We start from the raw sequence: 11,180 nt of genomic DNA on the forward strand, positions 1-11,180 counted from the left end.
CTTGCTGTGGACCAGGGGAGGAGATGCCCTGTCATGCCAGAAGTCAAAGTCCCAGGAGGGGAAGGGGACTCCCAGGAGCCTCTCCCTTCCCTTATAAGGACAGACAAGAATACACAAGAGGACAGAGCATGGCGTCTTTATTGGATTGAGATGGGGAGAGGGCCTGTGGTAGTCTCAGTTGTAGGCTATGATCTGGTTGATCCAGGTGCTGAACTTGCTAACCCGAGTGTATATGGCAGGCTTCTGCACGTTGCAGTTGCTGGTGCCCCAGGAGACAACGCCAATAAGCACCCACGTGTTCCCTTTCTGGCAGACAAGAGGCCCTCCAGAGTCTCCCTGAGGGAAGGAGAGGGGAGAAGTCAGCTCGGCGATTAGGAGGTGCCACAGGACAGCGAGAGGATAAGACAGGGTGCTGTTGCTCACCTGGCACGAGGAGGCCCCTGAGCCGCCTGCACAGATCATGGAGTCAGTGATACGTGAGCCCCAGTACTGCCTGCACTGACTCACAGTGACCAGGGGCAAAGCCACCTGCTGCAGGCGTGCTGGGGTCACATTGCCTGTGGGCCAGAAGGGGGTGGTTAGGCCCGGGATGACTTGTTCCCATCCTAGCCCTCTCACCCAGATTTTTGGCCCAAGTTCCTACCCACGCCGCTGAGGCGTCCCCAGCCAGTGGTGGCACACGTGAGGCCTGCAGGCAGTGCCTCATTTGGAGAAGCCAGGCAGACTGGTGTGATTCGTTTTGTGTACTGGGCCGGGGAGGCGAGCTTCAGTAGTGTCAGGTCATTGTTTAGGGTGGTAGGGTTCCAGAAAGGGTGCGTGATGGCCTGTGGAACCAGGAAGGGGCCACGTAGAATGGGGGGTGGGCACAGGCCTCCAGTGTTGATAGGTGCTGAGGGGCTAGCCTAGGGCATGCCTTGAATTCCTCATCCCCAGAGCCCACCCACCTGCCCCATCCACTCTTCCTTTCCGTGTCTGTAGCCCAGACACTCACCTTTGAGATGGACAGAACCTGCAAAGGCTCAGCATTGGATGATCGGTCATATTCGCCCAGGACAACAAAGTGGCGGCCAGGGCTGCAGTGAGAGTGGGGTTGGGCAGCCGCAGGGAGAGCAGAGCAACAAAAGAAGGGCATCCAGGGAAAGGAGGTTGGAGAGGAGGGCTAGGGGGCAGAGTGGGAGTACTCACGTGACTTTGCAATGGGCAGCAGTGACCACCCAGGACTGGCTGATGAGGGAACCACCGCAAAAGTGGAAGCCACTGCTATCCTGGGGTCAGGAGTCAGAAGTGGGAGTGGGCTCAGGCTATGCCTAGGTAGGAAGCACCTGGTACCCTGCCCCACACCTAGGGTGCATGTACCTGCAGGGACACCTGCCAGGGCCAGGAGCCTGGCACTGCATTCTCCCCGTTGACAATCCTCTGGCTGAAGCTCAGTACCGGCTTGATGGCAGGAATGCCGCAGCCTGCTCTGCCATTGGACTGGTGAGGACCTGCTTCTCACACCAGCCTGCCCACCTCTCCCCACCTCCTCCTGGGTGCCCCCGGCTCTGCCCCAGAGGTCCAAATCAGAGGGCTCGTCACTACCCCTTCTCACCCACAGCACTTTTAGGTATCTCAGTTACCCATGTCCAACTGGCCCCCAATTCTGTCCATTCTCTGACAGCTCTCTCCAACTTACTCCCCATTGTTCCCCAACTTCACCACCACCCGCCATTTTTCTCCCTGACCCCTGGGATAGTCTCCTGTCTAGCCTCGCACCTGCTCCAGGCCTCCACAGCCAGAGGTTTCTCCCAGAACTACATGTCCAACCTTCATTTCTCAGTTTCCTAAACCCTCCCTGGCTCCTAGCTCTGGCCTTACCTCCTGTCCCATTTTGAGGCCAGCCCCTGTGCACCTCTTGCCCCCCTCCAGCCCTGGCACATCCTTTTCTCCTTTACCCATTCTGTCCACCTGGTTCCCTTCCCGGCAGCCCAGCTGAGCCCCTGGGCAGAAAGCCTGGGCTGGCTTTGGGGGCTAGGTTGCTTGAGGGCTGGTCAGTCAGGGCTGGTCCAGGCCCACTCACCCCAGGAGGAGCCAAGGAGGCCCAGGCTAAGGGTCAGGCTGAGCAGCAGCATTGTGGCAGATGTGAGGTTGAGAACTGGGCCTGGTTTTATGGATCTCCTCGTCCTTGGGCCAAAGTCCCAGGCCTGAGGCAAGCCATGCTCCGGTCAGGAGGAGGGTCTCTAGGCCAAGGTCCTGGACTCAGGCCTGGACTTATCAGAGCCCAGGTGTGAGGCTCTCACTTCCACCCTCCAAAACCTGGTCTCTGATTGGCTCCCTGAACTACCTCGCATCCCAAGTGTTGAGCACTGGGTAGTACGGACCTATGGTGAAATTAGGTTTATGGTAACCACCTGGTGGCTGGGATCAGGGAAGTTTCCCAGGGCTGTCAGGGGCATCAGACTTAGAAGCCTGCTCTGCACCCGGGGGTGATCCTGACAGGTGGAGGGAAGGTCCAGCTGTACCAGCCCTGCTGAGGAAGGCCAGGGCCATGTGGCCAGCACAGGGGTTCTGGCAGGTCACAAATCCTAACAGATAGCATCTCTGTGACCCCTCACCAACTTGAACAGGAGTCAGTTTGCTCAGAGAGATGGTGACTCTCCCACCAGCACATGGTGCATTTGGTTCCAAACCTTCATCTGTCTGGCTCTGAAGCCCATATTCTTGTTGATGAAATGATATCTGGGAGGGGCCTAGCACACAGGAGGGTAAGGTGTGAGTCCTTGGTGACTGGCTGACCTTGGATGGAGGTTACAGATACAAGGGTGATGGCCATCAATCTCTGACAGCCTCCAGGCCTTGGGGCTTCTGTGGGCAAGCTCTTGGTGTCTGCAGCCCATTTGTTGTAGAGCTCCAGGCTGAGCCTGCACTGAGGAAGAGAAGACGACCCTGTGTGCAAAGCTGTAGTGGGTAAGTTGGCTGGGCTCCTAGAGGTGTGGGGGCTCTGACTGATTCAAAAACATCAGTCAGACAAATAAGATGAGTTAGTGGTTGAACAGAGGGATGGAGGGACAGAAATGTGATCAAGCAGTTATAACACAATACTAATTGCAAAGTTGATTGTGGGTGTATAGGTGTTTGGTGTACAATTCTTTCAACCTCTGTGTTTTAAAATCTTCATAGTAAAATACTGGGGGGAAAAGCATAATCAGGGTCCCAAGGATGTCCATCCCAGAGTAGACCCTCCCCAGAGGTTGGGCAGACGCTCACCGTTCCGGAGGTCCATTTCAGTCAGCCGTTCTGAGGGCAGGATGCTCCTGCCAGCACACAGCACCTAGGCTGGCCCGCAGTGGGTACTCAGCAGTGGGTTTGCTGGATAAATGTGTCATGTCATCTCTCTCTGCATGAGCCCTGACCCCAGTCAGCCCAGCAAAGTTGGGAGTCAGTTCCCCTGTTCACAGCTCAGCATGTGCAAATAGAAGCCCTGTTTGGTGTCAGCACCTCAGGTGTGCCTGGTCACGGGAGGGGTTTCACAGGTAAAAGTGTTGCAGGGGTGAGGAGTGTTTTGTGAAAACGTACTCTTGGAGTCAGGGAGCAGTTCCTCGGTCAGCACTTTAGCCCTCAGTGGGGTCCATGGGGGCCTCCTTGACTGAGAGCTGTGGGCTTTGTCCTGGGACACTGATGACCCACAGAAAGACTAGGTAGGGGCAGCACATGTGGCCCATCTGGGTTTTACAACAGTCCCCAGTGGACCAGAGGCCAAGAGCAGTGCATGGGAGTGGCAGGGGGGCCTCTGCAGTGTGGAGAGTCAGGAGGGGGCTTTCCAGCTGGAGCTGCAATGCTTGCCTGGGGGACTGGAGGAGTAGATGCCTGAGGCGATGGGTGGTCACCTCTTAGGCCAAGCCCTGAAACCTTGGCAGGGAGTGGCTTCTGCAGATGTAACTTGGCCACAGAGTTCTCATGGCTGCTTTTCCCCCTCCACCCAGGAAGAACATAGCCATCTGTTTAAATATATATATATATATATTTTTATTTCCTGGGTTTATTCCCTCTTGTTCCAAGCTCTGAGCACCATCCTACTTCACTCCACTTCCATGGCCTGCACAGTTTCTTCCAGCAGCTCCAGGGTCAGTGGCTTCACTGTCTGGGACAGGACAGCTGTGGTCCCAGGGGCAAAGCGGTCCTGGCTAGGCCTGGGAGACGGAAGGGATGGCCTCTCAACTTGGGCCCATCATGTGGCCCATCTGTTTCTTGCACCCCCTGTCTCCCCTGCTACTGCCCCATCCTCCCTAGTGGTCCCCCATCTCCCATGCTCTCACCTTTTTAAGGGCCTTGTGGGTGAGCTCAATGTTCGCAGAAGCTTGGCGCCAGTCCCCATTATCACACATGCATCCACACTGCCCCCAGAGCCCAGGTCACCTAGGATCCCTGCAGTGATGGCTTCCACTAGCAGCTCCTGCGCGGCCTCCAGCTGTGATGATACATGTGTGTGATGCCTGATGGACCCTTTTGGTATCACCTTCAGGCTACAGCCTAGAGGTTTTGTTCGTCTCGAAGCCCAGACTATTTACCATTTGCTCATACCCAAACCCCTCTCTTTCCCTACTCCCATCTCCAGCCCAAGCTCCCCACCCTGGTCTCTGCCTCCCTCTCTCAGAAGACCCTGTGTTCCTATTGCCCCCCATCTTCATAAACCTCTTTGAGTCACTTACACTTGTGGTTCTGCTTCCAGGGCTGTCCACCCAACCAATATGGTCTTGATCCCCAATCTACTGGTTCACTGCGTTTTCCCTTCTGGTCCTTAGGCACCTCTGAAGCAACACATGTCACCCACTTCCATCCCACCCCAAACAAAATCCAGACCCCACTTGCTGTTCCCTCCTCCTTGAGCTTCAAACGGTCCTCTCTGAGCTTTGACTTCTCCAGGAGTACAAACTTTGGCACTAACGGTGGTCTGCTGGAATAGCACTTCTTCACTCTAACTCCACTGGCCCCTCAGTCTTGACTCAGTCGTCACCTCCTCCAAGAAGCCTTTCCTGACCTCTAGACTAGGTCAGGATATCTCTGTGTTATCTCAGCTCCAACGTGCACTTCCCATCAATGAACGCGTAGTGGGCGACAGGTGTTGCTCACCCCCATGTTGGGCTGGAACCGATCCTCCAGTACCGCCAGGGCTGCGTCCTGGCCCGAACCTGCAGGCAGGAGGGCATCTGAGGTAAGTCGCTGCCATCCCATTGCCGGATGAAGGTGAGGCCAGGGTCGCAGGGGCGGGATTCGTGGGGAAGGGGCGGAAGTGTTCACCCAGGGCTGTGAAGGGCAGACGGCTGTAGGAGCCGTGGGGGTGCACGCTGTAGAGTTGCGGTCCGGTCAGGTCTACTCCGCCCACTATCAGCGACGCGCCCACGTAGCCCCGGTACCTTTCGCAGAATGGGCGTGGTGAGCCGCAAGCACCCGGCTCCAGGTCCCGCCCCTCCGTGACACCGCCCCTCCCCCACCCCTCCCCCACCCTTTTCTGTTGTTTGGCGTCCCTTGACCAACATTGCTCCTTCCTGTTGCCCAGCTCCACTTAGGCCTGCCTTTTCCGGTCTCCGGGGCTTTCGCAGTCCCGCCTTTCATCCCGTCCCACTTCCTCTCAGCCCCACCCTCCCTGCAACAGCCCTTCCCCAGGGTCATCTTAGCCCCGCCCAGCACCGGAAGAGCGTTTGGCGCAGAACGCGCGTGACCGTGGCCACGCGGGGCTCGCGGCCCGTGGACAGGGCGTGTAGCTCCATGTTGGACGCCGCCATTCGCGTGGTCATCTCGGCGTCCGCGGCTACTCCAGCCCCACAGCAGCTGAGAACGAAGGGAGGGTCGGCGTGGGCGGGGCTGAGATGGATGTGCTGTGTCGGGGATGCGTGGGGGGGGAACGGGGTCGGGGATTTCTCACTAGATTTTGGGGGCGATGAAGTGGATCTTCTCACAGCTTTTGTCCATCACTACGGAATCTCTGGTGGCCCGCGTATCCGCGCCCAGGAGGACTCCGTCCTGGGGAGGGGGAGGGGCCTCTAGCTCAGTGTTTGTCGGATCCCCCCAGCAGCCCCTCTAAACACCCCAGTCCCAACTCCCTGCTCACTCGGAACACAAGGCCCGCGATGGTGGTACCAGTCTTGTGTGCTTGAGGGCTCCGGAACCCCGGGAGGACGCGTTCTAAGGATAAGTTTCTGGAAACAGAGTGTTAAGGCCCAGGTTGAGGCTCTTCTGGGACTCCATCACATCCTCCAACTCTGTCCCAGCCTCCCTCACTTCTCAGGATGAGCTTGGGAATACAAGTCGCCCAACACATGTTGCCGTCCCTTTGCCCCCTCCAGAAATAAAGGTCCTGGGGCTTCTGGGAGTAGAAGCTGCAGAGCCAGCTCACCCCCACATACCTCTGGCAGTTCTCGAAAGAGAAGCCCCCTCGGGGCTCTAGCGCTGGCTTCAGCATCTTGAGGTGGGCAGGCTGGTCCAGGGGTTGGGGGTCGATGTGGGACCAGTCCAGAGTGAGAAAGACCAAAGCCTTGGTCCTCTGTCAGCGTCTTCCCCACCCCCCCCGTGGCGTCTGACTCTTCCTGCTTTCGCTTTCACCTTTCCTCAGAGCCTGGCTGTCACCTTTGTGCATCTTCTCCTTTACTTCTGGTCCTAAGCAGCTTGGCAAAGGGGAGGTTTCCTTGCTTGGCTCTCCATCATGCTCCCTAGTCCTCCGTCTTAACAGAGGGACAGATCCCTCCCTCTGACCGTTGTTCAGCAGTTTCTGCCTCTTCCAGCCTGAGCCCCAAGCCTTGCCTGTCCTGACCCCAACTCTAACCTCAAGTCCCTCAGCCCTATGGCTGTCATATTGGCCAGGCTTCTGTTACTGCCCTCCCAACATTATCAGGCATGGCTGCCTTTTGTCCTTCAGCATCCACTTTCTCTCAGCTCCTCTCTTTTGTTGCCTTTGCCTCCTCCCTGAAACTTGAAACCCCAAAGCTCAGTCCTCCATCATGGTGACACTGATCCTTCCAGCTTCCCTGTCTCAGATGGTGTCTTCTATCTAACAGAACAGGTGCCGTGGGGCTGCCCATCTAGTGGCCCGGAAGCATGCTGGGCTCTACCCATGGACAAGCCTTATTTCACATCCCAAATTACCCTTTATTTATCCACGTCTTTCTCCTACTGCTTTAGCCTCAGCTAGCATCCTCTCTCTCCTGGGTACTGCACTGTCCTCCCTGCCTTCCCCAAGTTTCTGCCCCTACCCACCACCCCCAGGCTCCCCTTTACCTTTCAGAGAAGGGACTCTTTCTAGATTGTAAATCTGGTTACACTCTTTCCCTAGTTAACCCCTTCAGCAACTGCATATTGCCCTTAGGCTCAAACTCAAGTCTTTTCAGTGGCCCACATTACCCTTCTCATCCCATCTGATCTCAGAATAGCCATCACTTCCTCTGGGAAGCTTTCCCTGACCCACAAACAAGATTCTGCCCCTTGGTGCTCCCTGAACTTTTCTCTCAGACCACTTAGCTCCAATAATTAATCTTTCATTAGAAGAATGATCTGATTAGCGACTGGATCTCCCTCAGATTCTAAACTCTTGTGCTTCTGTCACAGGCTTAGCACTCACAAGTCCATGTCCACAGGTGGGTTCTGCCTTCCCTTGGGGGAGTGGGTGGGACAACTCACATCTTCCCTGCCTTGTACCCTTAGCTCCATGTGCCTCCATCCCACAGCTATGTGTGCAGTTACCTCCAGTCACCCACCCCCAGAGCAGAGGCAGGCACAAGGCAGGCTATGTGCTACATAAACAGCTCAACCGGGAGAGTGGGAAGCTATCATCCTGGTGCTCAGTTCAATCTCAGGCTTCATCAAAGCCCATCTTGCCCTTATGCTCCACAAAGCACCAGGCCTATGGCTATTGCTTGGTGGATACTGGTGCCTGGATGCCACTGCCTCCTCTGCAACCCACAACACACATGTCAAAACTTAAAGAGCAAAAGAGGGTCTTTATTCAGGGGGTCGGGGCCCTGGGCTGGCAGCTGGGGGTGCAGGGGTATGACGTCGGTAGGCACCCAGCAGGATGGCATTGATGTGCTCCAACGTCTGGTTGCTGAAGACCATGTTGAGGTGCTGTGTCCCATGCAGAGGCAGCAGATGCACAGGCTGTGGCTGGCGGCTTTGCCAGCGGGCACAGAGCTCAGTGCTGCGTGTGGCCACAGTGTCGTCACCGTCCTCATAGAGTACCCCCACGGGGTCTGTGTAGGGGAAGCCGTGGTCAAAGATGTAGGTGTTGGGTGTGGGCAGGCCCACGCCATACAGACAGTATACTTCCACTCCAGGTGCTGGGAGGCCTGCCAGTAGGTCACGTGACTGTAGCCACATGTACCAGCCTTCCTCAAAGTGCAAGTCTGCAAAGAAGCGCTGGAAGTCACGGCCTGTGTAGTTGAAGCTGGGCGTGGAAATGAACACATGGTCTTCAGGCCATACCTCTCTGGAAGGAAACATCCAAGGGGAGGTCGTTGTTATGCGCTGTTCCTCTCTCAGCTTGATGCTGGACACGATCGGGATGCCCTGGTTGTCACCTGTGAACACGAAGCAAGGTGGGTCAGGGAGCCAGGTCTGGGTCCCTTGGGCCCACAACTTGCCCCCAACCCAAGTTCAGCTGGATGCTAAATCTTGTCCCTACCCAATCCAAATTGAGCCTCTGAGCAGGCCTGGCAATCAGTAGGTGTTCAATGTGTGCTTTTTAAATGAGAAGCCCTGATGGCATGTCTGTGGGGCACAGCTGTAGAGCCTCAGAAGGAGGCCAGGGAAGGAGGGGCCTCCTGAGGACGGGTGTACATGTGTGAATGTGGGAGGATGGTGCTGGTGGTTCTCCCTCAGCTAATTGGCCCCTGTGGTCTGCGCTGCACAGGGGTCAGAGCTCCCTTCTGGGAAGGATGATATTAGACTGTGTCTGTGTTTGGCACTTACTGACGTAGTCTGATGAGTGTTTCCCTCAGCAGACTGTGAGCTACTAGGGGGCAAGTTGACTATGGCTATACCCTGCATACAGTGCGTGCTCAACAAGTGATAGCTATGCCACTTCTCAGAGAAGGGCATAAGGGTTTCTAGGGTCTGGCCCTGGCTTTGGCAGATCTGTCCTTAATAGACAGATCCCTGGGAAAATGGGCTCCTGGAAGCAGAGGCAGCTGAAAGCTGAGTGGGCAGGACCTGAAACCACAAGAAACAGACCTAGGTCCATGAGTCAGATTGTTGGGGTTCACTTCCTTTCTGTTTACTCTCCTTTTGTCACTGAAGCACCAAATCACCCAGACTTCTGGCAGGAGCTACTCTAATGTCTAGGCTAGGGGGCCAGTGACAAGGGCCATGCCTCAGGGGTGGTAAATTACACATTTAGCCTGACATGGTGAGCAGGAGCAGGAGTGAGGGCAGGCCCATGGTCAGCTTCATCCCCCTCACTCCAACCCCCTCATTGACACAGGTGGTCCAAGGCCTTCTCACCTGAAGCCAAGACCAGCATGGGCTTGATGGAGCCCCCCCAAGGAGCCCCAAGAGAGATGAATCCATCAATGAAGCGGTCCTTCCAGGCCTGGGGCTGGCGCAGCAAGAAATAGAGCAAGTGTAGGCAACCAAGGCTATGACCAATGAGGAAGACAGGCTTTCCATAGGCAGCATGCATCTCCTCCACCAGCCCAGCAAGCTTCCGGTAGTATTCCTCCTGCTGGCCTGAAGTAGGGTGGATGGGGTCAGGGCAACGGATGGGGTCAAGGCCCATCTGCCCTGCCCCAAGCCTTCAGAGACACTCACTCGGCTCCAGCCGCCAGTCGTAGGGGGCGGCCCTCACTGTCTCATCGCGCACATACCCGTTGTTGACCAGATTCTGCACTAGTGTGTGCATGTAACCTGTAGGGGAGGCAGCAGCATTGGAGGCTCTGGTCATGGCTCCTGTGGGCTGACCACAGCTGGAGCCCTGCCCTTTCCCCAGTAAACACACCTGCCAGCTTGTTGTTGTCCAGGTACTCAACAGAGTAGGTCTTCCCAAAGCCAGGGACACGGATCTGTACACCAGGGGCATTGGACACGCGCCCAGAGCTGCGGTTGTAGACAACCCTGAGGGCAGTGGGACATTCAGCAGCCCAGTAGCCAAGGGGCAGGGTGTGGGGGCTGGGGCAGAGGGGGTGGCACACACCTGGTGTTATCTATCCAGCAGTCCACTCCAAGGGGTAGGAACATATTGAGATCCAGCCAGATGGTGAAGAAGTCCTCTGTCTTGCGGTAGCACATCCAGTTCACCACATCTGGTTTATCCAGCTTGGCTTCCAGTTGATTCCCCAGGCAGCCAGGCACTGTGGGCACTAGCCTTCATTCTGAATTCCTTGCATTCCTCCCGCCCTTCTGCCTGTCCCCCCAGCTCCACCCCTTCATCTCCCATGCCCTCAACCCCCAGGAACTAAGGATGTGATCCTTTCTGATAACACCCCCCCCCACCCCATTCCCCGGGCAGCCCAAAGCCCTGGTTCCCCTCAGGCAGGGGAGGTGCAGGGGCCAAGGCCACTGACCCATGTCCCCATAAGGAAAACACCTAGCTTGGCTCTCCATTAATGCCAAAGTCCAAGGTGAAAACAAATAAGTATGGGAGAATGGGGGCTGGAGACCTGTTTTCCAAGGGCCAGGCACCTTGTCCTTGCTGGGGTGGGGGCTGAGTGGCTTCAGCTGACCACAGTTTGTAACGCCCTGGCTAAGCCCTCAGGCATACCCGCCCCCAACTCCACCCCCCTAGGGAAATCAGCTCAGAGACAGGAACAGGTGGTGGGGGAAGGGGTGGATTTCTCTGCAGGACAAGCCTTTGGACCCTCAAACACTGAGGCAGGTATCAGGGCTAATGCAGGGGCAGAAGGGCCATGGCAGGGTCTGCTACCAGGGGCTGGGGTCCAAGCTCCCTGAGGTCTGGCCTGGTGCATCAGGGGCCTGTGGGGGCTTACCGAGGATGACGGGCCGTGTGTGGTTACTGAGCTCAGCCTTGGGCGTGGTATGCGGGGGGAAGAGCACATTGAAAAGCCAGAAGGGGGTGGCAGAGGGGAGCAGCAGCCCCAGCAGCAGGAGCCCCCATTGCCATGGGGAGCCCGACGGCCCCATTCCAGCCCTAGTGCCTACTGCCCAGTGAAGCAGTCCCGGGCTGGCCTTATCTGGAGTGGGGGTGGGAGGGGCCCTAA

At 56.7% G+C, this 11,180-nt stretch overlaps 3 protein-coding genes across 4 annotated transcripts; all 3 read right to left on the reverse strand.

Moving 5' to 3' along the window:
* Positions 1-120: 120 nt before the first annotated feature.
* On the reverse strand, positions 121-2,209 carry CTRL (chymotrypsin like). The gene is made up of 7 exons (XM_006941636.4): positions 2,060-2,209; positions 1,357-1,460; positions 1,186-1,265; positions 992-1,073; positions 644-824; positions 424-557; positions 121-336 (listed from the first exon to the last, which is right to left on the reverse strand). Exons 1-7 carry the CDS (start codon positions 2,109-2,111, stop codon positions 175-177), a joined length of 795 nt encoding a protein of 264 aa, XP_006941698.1. The 5' UTR covers positions 2,112-2,209; the 3' UTR covers positions 121-174.
* Positions 2,210-3,980: 1,771 nt separating this feature from the next.
* Positions 3,981-7,129, reverse strand: PSMB10 (proteasome 20S subunit beta 10). The gene is made up of 8 exons (XM_003998142.5): positions 6,384-7,129; positions 6,089-6,176; positions 5,903-6,000; positions 5,668-5,808; positions 5,278-5,393; positions 5,110-5,168; positions 4,296-4,447; positions 3,981-4,169 (listed from the first exon to the last, which is right to left on the reverse strand). Exons 1-8 carry the CDS (start codon positions 6,437-6,439, stop codon positions 4,058-4,060), a joined length of 822 nt encoding a protein of 273 aa, XP_003998191.1. The 5' UTR covers positions 6,440-7,129; the 3' UTR covers positions 3,981-4,057.
* Positions 7,130-7,928: 799 nt separating this feature from the next.
* LCAT (lecithin-cholesterol acyltransferase) lies at positions 7,929-11,179 on the reverse strand. Of its 2 annotated transcripts, XM_045046649.1 has the most exons (7): positions 10,950-11,179; positions 10,157-10,313; positions 9,962-10,077; positions 9,775-9,870; positions 9,469-9,693; positions 8,452-8,546; positions 7,929-8,372 (listed from the first exon to the last, which is right to left on the reverse strand). In XM_045046649.1, exons 1-7 carry the CDS (start codon positions 11,101-11,103, stop codon positions 7,944-7,946), a joined length of 1,272 nt encoding a protein of 423 aa, XP_044902584.1. In that variant the 5' UTR covers positions 11,104-11,179; the 3' UTR covers positions 7,929-7,943. The 2 variants fall into 2 exon arrangements, with proteins under 2 accessions (XP_044902584.1, XP_003998196.3); XM_003998147.5 differs by having other exon boundaries at positions 7,951-8,546.
* Between the last annotated feature and the right edge of the window lies 1 nt (position 11,180).

Source organism: Felis catus, chromosome E2 (assembly GCF_018350175.1).
Source record: "Felis catus isolate Fca126 chromosome E2, F.catus_Fca126_mat1.0, whole genome shotgun sequence".
Lineage (NCBI taxonomy): Eukaryota > Metazoa > Chordata > Mammalia > Carnivora > Felidae > Felis > Felis catus.

What these genes read in the sequence shown, in the direction of transcription:
- PSMB10 (XM_003998142.5), bottom strand. Translation starts at nt 6,439, where the DNA reads ATGCTGAAGCCAGCGCTAGAGCCCCGAGGGGGCTTCTCTTTCGAGAAC. An exon ending in TCTGCCCTTCACAGCCCTGG is followed by an intron (nt 5,169 to 5,277) that starts GTGAACACTTCC and finishes TCCTGCCTGCAG; the next exon opens with GTTCGGGCCAGGACGCAGCC. An exon ending in GGTTCCAGCCCAACATGGGG is followed by an intron (nt 4,448 to 5,109) that starts GTGAGCAACACC and finishes GTATCATCACAG; the next exon opens with CTGGAGGCCGCGCAGGAGCT.
- CTRL (XM_006941636.4), bottom strand. Translation starts at nt 2,111, where the DNA reads ATGCTGCTGCTCAGCCTGACCCTTAGCCTGGGCCTCCTTGGCTCCTCC. An exon ending in AGGTTCTGTCCATCTCAAAG is followed by an intron (nt 825 to 991) that starts GTGAGTGTCTGG and finishes CTGGTTCCACAG; the next exon opens with GCCATCACGCACCCTTTCTG. An exon ending in GGGACGCCTCAGCGGCGTGG is followed by an intron (nt 558 to 643) that starts GTAGGAACTTGG and finishes TCTGGCCCACAG; the next exon opens with GCAATGTGACCCCAGCACGC.
- LCAT (XM_003998147.5), bottom strand. Translation starts at nt 11,103, where the DNA reads ATGGGGCCGTCGGGCTCCCCATGGCAATGGGGGCTCCTGCTGCTGGGG. An exon ending in CACACGGCCCGTCATCCTCG is followed by an intron (nt 10,314 to 10,949) that starts GTAAGCCCCCAC and finishes TAGTGCCCACAG; the next exon opens with TGCCTGGCTGCCTGGGGAAT. An exon ending in GGACAACAACAAGCTGGCAG is followed by an intron (nt 9,871 to 9,961) that starts GTGTGTTTACTG and finishes CCTCCCCTACAG; the next exon opens with GTTACATGCACACACTAGTG.